General features: G+C 42.8%; 1 protein-coding gene across 6 annotated transcripts in view; it reads left to right on the plus strand.

Moving 5' to 3' along the window:
- The window catches only part of CHN2 (chimerin 2), a 397849-nt gene that overhangs the window by 371612 nt on the left and 12269 nt on the right, over window positions 1-13968 (plus strand). For all 6 annotated transcript variants that reach the window (XM_056519888.1, XM_056519889.1, XM_056519890.1 and 3 more), the window contains one exon: window positions 10045-10182. In XM_056519888.1, the coding sequence (XP_056375863.1) occupies window positions 10045-10182 (138 nt within the window). The remainder of the gene's footprint in view (window positions 1-10044; window positions 10183-13968) is intronic.

Below are 13968 nucleotides of genomic sequence, written 5' to 3' on the forward strand. Positions count from 1 at the left end.
CTGTCAGAAAGAGTCAATGTCCCTGCTGCTCAACTGAAGAAGTAACCAAACATTACATGGCGCTGTATGAAATCATTGGCCATCCTTGTAATGTATGGATATCCATTCTGGCAATACTGAACTCAAAAGTTAGCAGGAAAATATAAAACATACTTCAATGATTCAGCTTTAAAACGAATGCAAAATTGTGGCCGTATTACGCTTGGCTGAAACCGGCCCAACAGTGAGAAAAGAATGACATTAAAAAATTACTTTATATTGACCTAAAGCAAACATCTGGCCACTGCATCATATTTTACGGAGAAACTACAGGGGCAACGCAGCAGAAACTTTTCACATTGGCCCAGATTTATCAATTTGAAACCCAAACCCAACCAATCACAGCTCAGCTTATATATTTTAACAAGTTCTGGGAAAATAAAGGCTGAGCTGCGATTGGCTGTTATGGGCAAAACCAGACCGTTCTGGTTTCAGGTAGATGGATACATTTGGACAAATAAATAATCTACTGTTTTGCGAATCTTGTATATTGTGCTGCAAAAACGGGCAGTTTACTGGAAGGGGAAATAGTCAACAAGTTTTTGGGCAGAATTATTGTTAGGACCAGAAAATTGCCACAAATTTCTGTGAGGATCTACGGCTTTTCATAAAATCTATGTTCCAAAACTATTAAGAAGTATGTGCTCTTCACTTCAACAATCGTTTTTTTCTTTTTTGTGGATCCAAGTGTTTTAGGGACACTGGGGGACATGTATCAATAATGGTGTAGCAATGTGTGATTTTATGTATGTTTTTTTGCGTCAAATGGAGCATATTTGCGCCAAAATTATCAATTGTCGTACGCAAGTTTGTAATTTTGGCACAAATGTAGCCCTACAAAAGGCCCAGACCCCAGAATTCCAGGCAGTAAATCTGACTTTGGGACATTCTATTGTTGTAGCTATTTTCTCGGTCACTTTATTCATGGTGTAGATTTGCGCCTAAATGAAGGTATTTGCGCCTAAACTTGCACCAAATCAAAAAGTCGCAATTAATGAATTCCAGACCAAAGAATGATTGTAACTGAAATCACGACTAACAAAGTGAAATCAGTGATTTTGTTCTAAACCATTTGGCACAATTGTTTGTCGCAAAAAGTGACATTAAAGGAAATTTGAGACAAATCACAGTCAAAAAAACAGGGTAAAATCCTTCATACATACCCCCCTCTGTCACAGAATGAGACATTGAACTTGCATGGAATACATGATCAATTGTCAAATAAATACATTTAAATAAAGTTACAAAAAAATCACGAATAAAATATTACTTTGGAAACTTTTTTTTTTAGATGCAAAGAACTTAACTTTCCATGATGACTAAAAGAGCTCCATTAATATTTGATAATAAACATAAAACACAATCTGATATTATTAGCATGACGGCAGAGGGGGCTGGGGATTTGATTTCACCAGCACAATGTGTATTGCAGTCTGTTCATTGGAGCTGAAAGTTGTAAAACTGCCCTGTGATATTGTAATGAATCCTGATAGTACGAATAAGAAGTCATCTTAAAATATTCATGTACATGGTTGTTGGGGAAAATGGTTTTGGGTTTCACAAAGACGCTCTGTCTTTTCATAAAGTAGCGTCTTATCATATTACCTGCATAGCCATAAAAGAATATAAATGGTAGTAGACCTCTACTAAGGTGCGGCTTCCTCTGATTTTTTAGCGTCTGTATTATCACCATAACACCTATACCCCTTTCCCTTCACAATTTTAGTGAACTGACCTAAGTTGATACAACCATAATAGTTACCGTATAACTATAGCGTATAAGACGCTCCAGCACATAAGGCGCACCCAATTTTAAAGGATGAAAATCTAGAAAAAAAAAGATTCTGAACCAAATACAATGTAAAGTATAGGACAGTGATCTTCAACCTGCAGACCTCCAGATGTTGCAAAACTACAACTCCCAGCATGCCCGGACAGCCGTTGGCTGTCCGGGCATGCTGGGAGTGGTAGTTTTGCAACATCTGGAGGTCCGCAGGTTGAAGACCACTGGTATAGGAGGTAGTACTCATGTATACCCGCAGCTCCGGACCCGTCACCGCTGCCCTGGATGTCGCCTCCTTCGCTGTCGCCGCATTCCCGAAGTGTCCCCGTCGCTCAGGAACGTCTCTGCTGCCCGGTATCCTCGCTCTCCGTCGCCGGCATCACGTCGCTACGCACGCCGCTCCTATTGGATGACTGGACGCGTGCGCAACGACGTGATGACGACGAAGGAAAGCGCCGGCCATGCAGGGGATTCCGGCACAGAGCAGACACAGAGGAGGCAGGTAAGGTCCCTCCCGGTGTCCTGTATGCTGTTCGGGACGCCGCGATTTCACCGTGGCGTCCCGAACAGCCCGACTGAGCAGCCGCGTTAGTGTCACTTTCGCTTCAGACGCGGCGGTCAGCTTTGATCGCCGCATCTGAATGGTTAATACAGGGCATCACCGTGATCGGTGATGTCCTGTATTAGCCGCGGGTCCCGGCCGTTGATGGCCACAGGGACCACCGCGATAGGACAGGGTTTTAATGTGTATTTGCCGTATAAGACGCACCAACTCCCCCCCCCCCCCCCCTCCCCCAGTTTTGGGGAAGAAAAAGTGCGTCTTATACGGCAAAAAATACGGGATGTCTTTTGTATATGGGTTTCAAAATAGAATGGTATGGCCTATCGGGTAGGCCTGGTGTAACCGATCACCTCATGGTTTTGTACGAATCTACTAGCGGAAATAATGCAGAAGCATTTTTTTTTTTGTTTTTGTTTGAACGAATATAACAAAATTTTATCCAAATCTAATTAATTGCATGTTGATTCTTTTCATCTTGAATGTTCCTCTTTCAAAGTGTCCTTATTGCCCAAGGTGTGAAACCTGGATACAGTATTAGATTACCTCAGAGTGTCATACTGTTCCTGACATTTCTTGAATTTGGATAGTTTGGAAGCAGATTAAGGCCATGCTCACATGGCCAAAAATGTGTGGAATATCCGGAAAATGCGGGTGGACCTTCCGCACATTTGCTTGATTCGGCAGTACTAAGACCGCTTGGAAATGCTACGTCTTCATAGATGGCAATGCAGTTCCAAGTGGAATCAGCAGAAACATAAAACGGTTCAGTGTTTCTTTGGATGCCGTAATTGGGATCTTTGCGGAAATTCTGCCTTGTGCACAGTACAGCAAAATCCCATTGAACTCAATTGAACTCTGCTGCAGCGGAATTTCCCAGTAGAATATCCCCAGGGAATTCCGCTCGAAAATTCCGCCGTGTGAACATAGCCTAAGGGGGATATTTACCACTACCTGTGTAGAGCAAGAGTGATGCAGTGATGATAATAATTATTATTATTCATTGATTTATTGATTTCATTTTTTATAAAATAATAATCCTTGGTGATTCAGTGTAATGTTACAGTGAATTAGTATTGAGTACAATGGGCCTTATTTACAGATGGATACATACTAAATATACAACAATGCTATTCTTGCAAAAGTGCAATTATTGAACATGGTGAGGACTGAATAAATGTCACCAATGGCTTTGTTTGTTAATAGCTGTAAGATTTTATTATTGTTAATTTGGCAGTAACCGAATTGTACTAGGGGGAAGAAAAAAAAGCTGCGTTGTCATATGGTCAGTACATGTGAAACAGGTGCGGCACGTTTTGGATCAGACCCTGCTCATATGAATGGATCTTACTGATCCCCTGTTGACAGAGCCAATTCATTGAGAAATGGCATTCATCGAACAAAAGATGAGTTTAATGTCCTGATGGGTGCAGCTGTTGGTTTTTGTTCCTAAAATGATTCTAATTGTTTATTGGGAGTGTAGATGAAAGCATTGCAAATAGTCGAGCACATCATTATTGTGGCTGGAGGAAATAATACAGCTCAGAGACCTTAGTACTGTCACCTATTCAGAGCTACAGGGCATGTATCGCAGAATAGGCACCAATCTATAGAGACACGGAGAGCAAACTGTATAATGTCTTGTTCAATGTTTCTTCTTAAGATCAACCTGCTGAAATTAGAGTGCTAAAAAGTCAACACAAAAGAAACCTGTTTATTATTCTAAGCGTTGTCTGGTTTACAAAAGCCCTCCGACCCATTAGGGCATTATGAATTAATAGAGGTCAATAGATAAGTAGTCTCAAAGGGGGAGATTTATTAAATCCTGTCCAGAGGAAAAGTTGCCCAGATGCCCATTGCAACCAATCAGATCGCTTCTTTTATTTCTCACAGGCCTTTTCAAAAATGAAAGAAGTGATCTGATTGGTTGCTGCTATGGGCATCTTAGCAACTTTTTTTGCTTAAACAAGACACCTCTAACATGCATTTCCTTGTTGTCGTTGTGTGTCTTTTTTCTGGATTTTGTGTATTTATTTTATTTTTTTAAATAATGTGTACCTGCATTGGGGCTGTGTTTTTCCCATAACAAAGCATCTGATTAATGGATCATATGAATCGGTGATTCCTCTGTGAATCACATGATTTGAAATGTAAACGATATCACAAAAATGCAATGGAAAACACAACACACGTTAACATATTCCATATGTGTCAACAATGCCATATTTAGAGCATTCTCTGTTTTCAACAAAGCACCAATGACTCAATAAAACAACAACCACAATGGAGAAAAACACTTAAAAAAATGATAGTATGTCTTATATTTGCCTACTGACTTTTGATTTCAATATTGCCATATTGTCTCTGCTTCTTTCTCTGTGGTGGATCGCAGATATACATACATTACAAGGATGACCAATGATTTCATAGAGCGCCATGGGATGTTTGGTTTGTCCTTCAGAGGAGCTGCAGGGAAATTGACTCTTTCTGTCAGGGTCACCTGTAGATTAATACAGTGAAACAACTTGTGATCTACCGTATATACTCGAGTATAAGCCGAGTTTTTCAGCACGATTTTCCGTGCTGAAAACGCCCCCCTCGGCTTATACTCGAGTGAACTCTCCGGCTGTCAATCCCTTCATCAGTGGTCTTCAACCTGCGGACCTCATCGGCTGTCCGGGCATGCTGGGTGTTGTAGTTTTGAAACCTCTGGAGGTCCGCAGGTTGAAGACCACTGCGTCCTTCGTCATTATCCAGCCCCCCTTTGTTTTTTACTCACCTCCCCTCGGCGGGAAGTTAGGGTGAGCAGGTCTGGGCCATCTATGCTGCAGGGACCGTCCGGTGGGGAGGATTAGTCGTTGCGGGCTGTACATTTTCACCGGGGGGGCCTCTTCTCCGAGCTTCGGGCTTGGCCCCGGAGTAGTGGCGTTGCCTTGACGACGACGCACAGGGAAGTTCATGCGCAACGTCCCTGTGCGTCGTCGTCAAGGCAACGTCACTAGCCCGGGCCCGAAGCGCGGAGAAGAGGCCCCCCCGGTGAAAATGGACAGCCTGCAACGACTAACCATCCCCACTGGACGGTCCCTGCAGAACAGATGGCTTGTACCAGCTCACCCTAACTTCCCGCCGAGAGGAGGTGAGTACAAAACAAAAGGGGGGGGGGGTCTGGGGCTGGATGATGACGAAGGCCACAGTGGTCTTCAACCTGCGGACCTCCAGAGGTTTCAAAACTACAACACCCAGCATGCACGGGAGTTGTAGTTTTGCAAAATCTGGAGGTCCGCAGGTTGAAGACCACTGATGAAGGGATTGACAGGCGGGGATGATGACGGGGGCCTGGATGATTACATGGGGGGGATGATGTATTTCCCAACCTAGGCTTATAGTCGAGTCAATAGCTTTTCCTGGGTTTTTGGGGTAAAATTAGGGGCCTCGGCTTATATTCGGGTCAGCTTATACTCGAGTATATACGGTACTTATTTTTAGGAGACCTCCCCCACTAGCAAAAAGAGAATATGAAGCCTTTGCAGACATGTTGCGGTATGGTTGTTTGTGCAATTGAAAAATAGTGGCAAAACTGTGACAATATTGCAACAGTACTGCAACATAGCCTTAATTCCAGAGCTACTGCAGTAAATTTCACAGTGAACAGCATTTTACAGTATACATTAATATCTGAGGGTATTCAAGAGCCCGTTGTAAACACAGAGCCGACTTAGGTCCTTGTTCACATGCTTTTCGATGTCCATTTGACAGTACAGGAAGGTAGATATCTGTAGGCTAGGCTAGGATCACTTCATTGGATACTATGAGCAATATGATTATGATCTGTGTGATACTGAGCACAAATAAAACCATGTACTATAGGCCTAAGCCAAAAATATGTAGAGGATTGGTAGATAAAGTTATTTCATTTTGCATTTCTTCAATGTATTAGCCAAAGCATATATGCCATGTGTCTGTTCAGGAATATTATATTACTTGAAAACTTGGGAAGTCTGGAAAAGTGTTTAAAAATAGAAAAGCAGGAAGATCGGGGCCAGAACAGGTTACATAGACTTTCAATGTCCAGTTGACATTCCACTGACTAAGTAATGTGTATTTTTAGAAAACTATTTCCCTCCTGCTGATTTCCAGACCTGTCCTGGTTATAGAGGCATGTCTAAAGTGTGTACAATAGTCCTTTACATAGTTCTCTTATCTATGTTACTGGAGTATCTGCATCTACCCCCTAGGTTGTTCCAGGTCTCCATGTAACCAGCAAACTGTGCAATACTAGATGTATACTCATATGGATGTATACAGAACCCCATGGATCCTTTTGTGAAAGTCTAAAAATAGCCTTAGGCTTAGCCCAGACACAGAGTGTATGGAGGCTCTGTACAATGTAGACATAGTCCATTTTTGGATTGTGTTGTAAAACAGGGCTGTTCTATCCTAGAAGAAATGTGTCACCATTTTTTTCTGCCAGATTTATCCTGAATCTGACAGGAAATTCTATTTGCTAGGTACAGTAGGGCCCCATAGAAGAACCCACCAACAAGTGCTCAGTAACAAAGGATTACTGTATTTTGGTGAAATCCATTGTTTTGTGTTCATTCACATTTTTCTACTTTTGTACACATTTACTGACAGAATCATTTTGGTAGATAAAGTTGAGGTTAGCCCAACTCTTTCACATCTTACACTGGGGAGGTCTTGAAAAACACAGTGTGGGGTGTGTATGAAGCTTTTTACCCTGTTTTTGTGTCTGTGATTTGTCGCAATTTTTCCTTTATGTCATTTTTTGCGACAAACAATTGCGCCAAATGGTTTAGAACAAAATCACTGATTTCACTTTGTTAGTCGTGATTTCAGTTACAATGATTCTTTGGTCTGGATTTCATTAATTGCGACTTTTCGATTTGGCGCAAGTTTAGGCGCAAAAACCTTCATTTAGGCGCAAATCTACACCATGAATAAAGTGACAGAGAAAATAGCTACAACAATAGAACGTCCCAAAGTCAGATTTACTGCCTGGAATTCTGGGGTCTGTGCCTTTTGTAAGGCTACATTTGTGCCAAAATTACAAACTTGTGTACGACAATTGATAATTTTGGCGCAAATATGCTCCATTTGACGCAAAAAAACATACCTAAAATCCCACATTGCTACACCATTATTGATACATGTCCCCCAGTGTGTTAGCTCTAATACCAGATGACATGCCCCCATCAGTGACAGATCCCATATATCCAATCATATACCCCTAAAATCCAACCACACAAAGCTAGTCAATTATGGGCAAGAGTTTTTTCATAGAACAATAATCCCACCCTTCAGATATATGCTTCTTTACAGCATAATGGCCAGCTCCCAACATTTCTAAACATCCCAGATCAGACACTATAGCACACTCACAGTATTCAATACATAGGTCAAATTGTCCTTACAGGTCCTCAATACCTTACAAACACTTAAAGGGGTACTCCGGTGGAAAACTTTTTTTTTTTTTTTTTTTAAATCAACTGGTGCCAGAAAGTTAAACAGATTTATAAATTACTTCTATTAAAACATTTTAATCCTTCCAGTACTTATTAGCTGCTGAATACTACAGAGGCTAGGGAATAGTGGAGCTGTATGAGTGGTGTTTGGTACCTGCCCTCTTTCATAATTTATGGCGGTGAAATGGGTTTTATACAGTCTTTCAATACACAATGAAAGAGGTAAGCAGAATAACGCAGCACTCACCACGTACCTTTCATTCAACCGTCTTCTTTATTCGGTACTTTAAAATGCACAGGCAGGTACGGCAGGAGAGCGGAGACCAAGTGTGCGGGGGGATGTGGGTGGCGACGGACCGTTGCGTGCTCTCAGCACTTCGTCAGGTCATGGCGAAAAAAAAGGAAAAAAAAAACACCGCAATTAGAGCAAAAATAACAAAAATTTGCAAAAAAAAAAGAAAAGCAATAAAATACAATGATACATAACCCATTTAGTACCTAAATTAAATACCGTATTTATCGGCATATAACACGCATTTTTTAGCCTAAAGTCTACCTGCGTGTTATACGCTGATAAGCCGCTGCAGTTCAATGATTTAAAGTGGGCGCTTTAAATCAATGAACTGCAGCGGCTTTTGCAGGTGCAGAGACCGCCACCACTGCCGGCTTCTCTGCCCCTGCCTGTCCTGGGGTCCCTGCTGCCGCCGCTTCTCTCCCCCTGCTGTCGGCGCCGCTGCCCCTTCTCTCCCCCTTTTGTATCGGTGCCGCTGCCCCTTCTCTTCCCCTGTCTATCGGTGCCGCTGCCCCTGCCCCATTGCCGGCGCCGATAGCCAGCGGGAGAGAAGGGGCAGTAGCACCCATTGCCGGCGACGCTGCCCCGTTGCCTCCCCCATCCCCGGTTGTATAATTACCTGTTGCCGGGGTCGGGTCCGTGCTGCTTCAGGCCTCCGGTGTGCGTCCCCTGCGTCGTTGCTATGCGCTGCGCAATGACGAGTGACGCCACTCGTCACTGCGTCTCGCAGCGCATAGCAACGACGCAGGGGACGCACACCAGAGGCCTGAAGCAGCACGGACCCGACCCCGGCAACAGGTAATTATACAACCGGGGATGAGGGAGGCAACGGGGCAGCAGCGCCGGCAATGGGTGCGGCTGCCCCTTCTCTCCCCCTGTCTGACGGTGCCGGCAATGGGGCAGCGACACTAATAGACAGGGGGAGAGAAGGGGCAGAGACACCGATAGACAGGGGGAGAGAAGCGGCGGTAGCAGGGCTCTAGACCGCAGGAAAGACAGGGGGAGAGAAGCGGGCAGCGACGGCCTCTCTCCCCCTGCCTTTCCTGGGGGCTTCTGCGGGGTAAGAAACAGTGTATCGGGGTATACACACGCACACACACGCACCCTCATTTTACCAAGGATATTTGGGTAAAAAACTTTTTTTACCCAAATATCCTTGGTAAAATGAGGGTGCATGTTATAGGCCGGTGCGTGGTATACCCCGATAAATACGGTAATAGAATTCCCCAGTCCTCTTGACCCCTAAATGATATGTTTGTGATCATTACTCTTTTACACAGAATACATTGCTGCAGGAGGTATTTCTCCATGCAAGAAAACTGATCTCACAAAATGAAATAAATGACATAATACTGTAATGCCATTGTCACAATAGCTTGCATGTGAGAGTGGTTCATGACCATATAACTTATATATCTACACTTGCACTCCAGATAACCATCACTTTATTTGGTCACTTGTGATCTATTCCCCATGTCTGCCATATTGGCCTCTATAGACCCCATGCTCATTCAATCATAACTCTGATACAAGAAGCCCACTCTGGCTTGATATCGTAGAAGACTATTTTTGTGCCAAAATTTTACTCCACATATACATGGACAATTGTGTACATAATGCTGTGGTGTTCTTTTTGCTACAAATACAATTCTTCTTGGGGGCTCCCTTTTTGCTTTTCTTTACCCTTTTGAAGGAACCACAAAATCATTATCAAAGATAGAATTTTTATTCTATCCATTATACAAACACATTTCAGTCTCTAGATTACTCCATAAATGATGTTCCTTAAAGTTGAATAAAACTTTTATAGAAAAAAAGTACGGTAGTTTTACTATATGACCTTATGTGATGACAGTCATGTTAATGGATTCCTCTCATTGCTTTGTAGATGGCGACAAGACTGATATCTCCAGTGCTATCTATCAAGACATAAATATCATCACTGGGGCACTGAAATTATATTTCAGGGATTTACCAATTCCAGTGATCACATATGACACATATTCCAAATTTATTGAAGCAGCAAGTAAGTGTACATTGTCTCCGTCATTTGAAGGCTTTAGGACAAAATTGATATATCTATATACTATGAAAACTAGCATATATACTATGTCCAGACTGTTGCAGGGCATGAAATTTGGGGGATGGGCTGATCAAAAATGGTCTCTTTGGTGTTCCTTGAAGGTGTTATCCACCCTTTCAGAAATGAACAAGAGGTCCAAATAAATAAATAAATAAATATATATATATATATATATATATATATATATATATATATATATTACCTTTACTCACCTCTCTGATACTGTGATGATCCAGCACAGAAGCTCCGCTGGGCACCCCAGTCTCTTTTTACTAACGCTGCAGCAATCAGTGGCCTCAGTAGTCATCTGCCATACTACTGGCATGATGGCTCCCATGGCTGCTGAGTGGTGATGCCAGTAGTATTTTACCTGAATATTGTACGCTGCAGTTATTGGGGATACGGGGCTTACAGCTAGCCACGAGCACTTGAGATTCCCTGATAATTGCAGCGGCACCTGGGCTTGCAACTGCTTAAAGCGGCATCTTCAAGTGTCAACTGTAATACAGAGATGCATGCGACAACCACAGGCTGTGAGCGCAGTATATAAGAGTGGCCTAAGTTGATGTTTATAGAACATTTATCAAACAATAAAACTACTACTAAGTAGGTGCATCCAACTTGGCATTCTAGGGTAAAGCTTGTGCACTTTACCCTGTACAGCTGATTTGGCCATTGCGTGAACAGAATTTGCCAGTTGGCTGCCTTCATGTACTAATAGTAAAAACAGTAGTTTGCATTCTGCCATAGTACAAAATTAATAGGGACATGAGTTACTGCAGCTCATTGCATGCACACACAAATAAAAATGCACATTGACACCAACATTCCATCCAGCTGCTATCATTGTGAACTTTGATGAGGGGGCGGTGGTTGAAGTCCCGGCTTTGGGCACCAAGAGGCCAAGTGGGACACAGAGTTCTGTGGAATATGTTGATCTTTTATAACTAAGATTGTAAAAAATAAGGCTGAAAGTAACATATTGTTTAAAAGAAATCCTGTTGTTTCCCATAACAACCAATTAAACAGTGCAGGACTATAAGAAGTTTAAGATGTGCTGTGATTGGTTGCTAATGGCAACAAAGACAGTATTTGAAGGGAACCAAGCAGCAGATTTTACCATATATAGCGCTTGGCAACATGTTGTGTATGGTAAAATCTTTATCCTCACCATCCCCGGGGGACGCTCCTGCCACGGGGGATGGTGAGGATATGAAGTTATAAAGTGCCTCCCCCTCGACCACCCTGTAAGTAGTCCCCTGGGTCGGGAGTTATACCTACTGGGTTCTGTGGCTCCGGTCATGGTCCCACCTCCCCCTGCTTAATTGACGGCCCATGTCATCATGACGCAAGCTTTATATATGGTAAAATCTGCTGCTTGGTTCCCTTTAGACTCCTCCAATAACTTCACCTAAAGTTCTGTTATATCACACCAAATAGTTATCATTGTTTTTACTTAAATTGAAAACCATGAAATCTTGTGTGAATATTGACAATATTTACTGTCATTAAATTGTGGCTTCATAAGTCTTGTCTAATTCCAGAAGTAGACACAAATGAAATAATTTGAGATTTCCCTAACCTTGGTAACAGAAAATATAGATTTTATTAAAAACAGGAGACGAGTATTATGCAGTAATCTTTCTTTTACTGGCACAGCAGCAAATGGTTAACAAGTAAATTCAGTGAAAGAAGCTTTTGCGCAACCAAAATATACAGTCATATAGTGAATATTAGTGTCCAATCAGGATATAGTAAAGGGCATGTAACCCCTGAGTCCCAACTGTAATCCCTCTTTCTTTGAAGCGAGGCATAAGCTTGAATCAGGAGAAGATGAGAATGAAATGGTTCCATGTGTAGAAATGAAGACATCAATCTTGACAACAAAGAAACAGAACTAGTAGAAGTTAACTTGATCTCGAAGAAATCTCCCAAAATATTTGATTAAACTGCAGAGAAAGAAAAATATATACACTGCTCAAAAAAAAGATAACACATCCTAGATCTGAATGAATGAACTAATCGTATGAAATACTTTCATCTTTATATAGTTGAATGTGCTGACACCAAAACCACACAAAAATTATCAGTGGAAATCAAATTTATCAACCCATGGAGGTCTGGATATGGAGTCACACTCAAAATCAAAGTGGAAAAGTACACTACAGGCTGATCCAATTTTGATGTAATGTCCTTAAAACAAGTCAAAATGAGGCTCAGTAGTGTGTGTGTGTGTGTGTGGCCTCCACGTGCTCGTATAACCTCTCTACAACACCTGGGCATGCTCCTGATGAGGTAGTGGATGGTCTCCTGAGGGATGTCCTCCCAGACCTGGACTAAAGCAACCGCCAACTCCTGGACAGTCTGTGGTGCAAGGTGGCATTGATGGATGGAACGAGACATGATGTCGCAGATGTGCTCAATTGGATACAGGTCTGCTGAAAGGGCGGGCCAGTCCATAGCATCAATGCCTTCCTTTTGCAGGAACTGCTGACACACTCCAGACACATGAGGTCTAGCATTGTCTTTCATTAGGAGGAACCCGGGGCCAACCGCACAAGCATATGGTCTCACAAAGGGTCTGAGGATCTCATCTCGGTACCTAATGGTACTCAGGCTACCTCTGGCAAGCACATGGAGGGCTGTGCGCCCCCCCCCCCCCCCCCAAAGAAATGCCACCCCACACCATTACTGACCCACTGCCAAACCGGTCATGCTGGAGGATGTTGCAGGCAGCAGAATGTTCTCCACAGCATCTCTAGACTCTGTCACATGTGCTCAATGTGAACCTGCTTTCATCTGTGGAGAGCACAGGGCGCCAAGGTCAAATTTGCCAATCTTGGTGTTTTCTGGCAAATGCCAAACATCCTGCACAGTGTTGGGCTGTAAGCACAACACCCACCTGTGGACATAGGGCCCTCATACAACCCTCATGGAGTCTGTTTCTGACCGTTTGAGTGGACACATTTGTGGCCTGCTGGAGGTCATTTTGCAGGGCTCTGGCAGTGCTCCTCCTGCTCCTCCTTGCACAAAAGCAGAGGTAGCGGTCCTGCTGCTTGGTTGTTGCCCTCCTATGGCCTCCTCCACGTCTCCTGATGTACTGGTCTGTATCCTGGTAGCGCCTCCATGCTCTGGACACTACGCTGACAGACACAGCAAACCTTCTTGCCACAGCTCGCATTGATGTGCCATCCTGAATGAGCTGCACTACCTTAGCCACTTGTGTGGGTTGTAGACTCCGTCTCATGCTACCACTAGCGTGAAAGCTCCGCCAGCATTCAAAAGTGACCAAAACATCAGCCAGGAAGTATAGGAACTGCGAAGTGGTCTGTGGTCACCACCTGCAGAACCACTCCTTTTTTGGCGGTGTCTTGCTAATTTCCTATCATTTCCACTTATTGTCCCATTTGCACAACAGCATGTGAAATTGATTGTCAATCAGTGTTGCTTCCTGAGTGGACAGTGTGATTTCACAGAAGTGTCATTGACTTGGAGTTACATTGTGTTGTTTAAGTGTACCCTTTATTTTTTTATGAGCAGTGTATAAAGGGTGGGTTATTATGGTGGGATAATACTCACCTCCTGTTTTTAATAAAATCTATATTTTCCATTACCAAGGTTAGGAAGATCTCCAATTTTATGGCAAAACAGGAGGCTCATATTATGCAAGTTTAAAGCTTAGACAATTAAAAAGTAAAAAAATAATAATATATATATATATATATATAT

The sequence above is a fragment of the Hyla sarda genome, chromosome 5 (assembly GCF_029499605.1).
Source record: "Hyla sarda isolate aHylSar1 chromosome 5, aHylSar1.hap1, whole genome shotgun sequence".
Classification (NCBI taxonomy): domain Eukaryota; kingdom Metazoa; phylum Chordata; class Amphibia; order Anura; family Hylidae; genus Hyla; species Hyla sarda.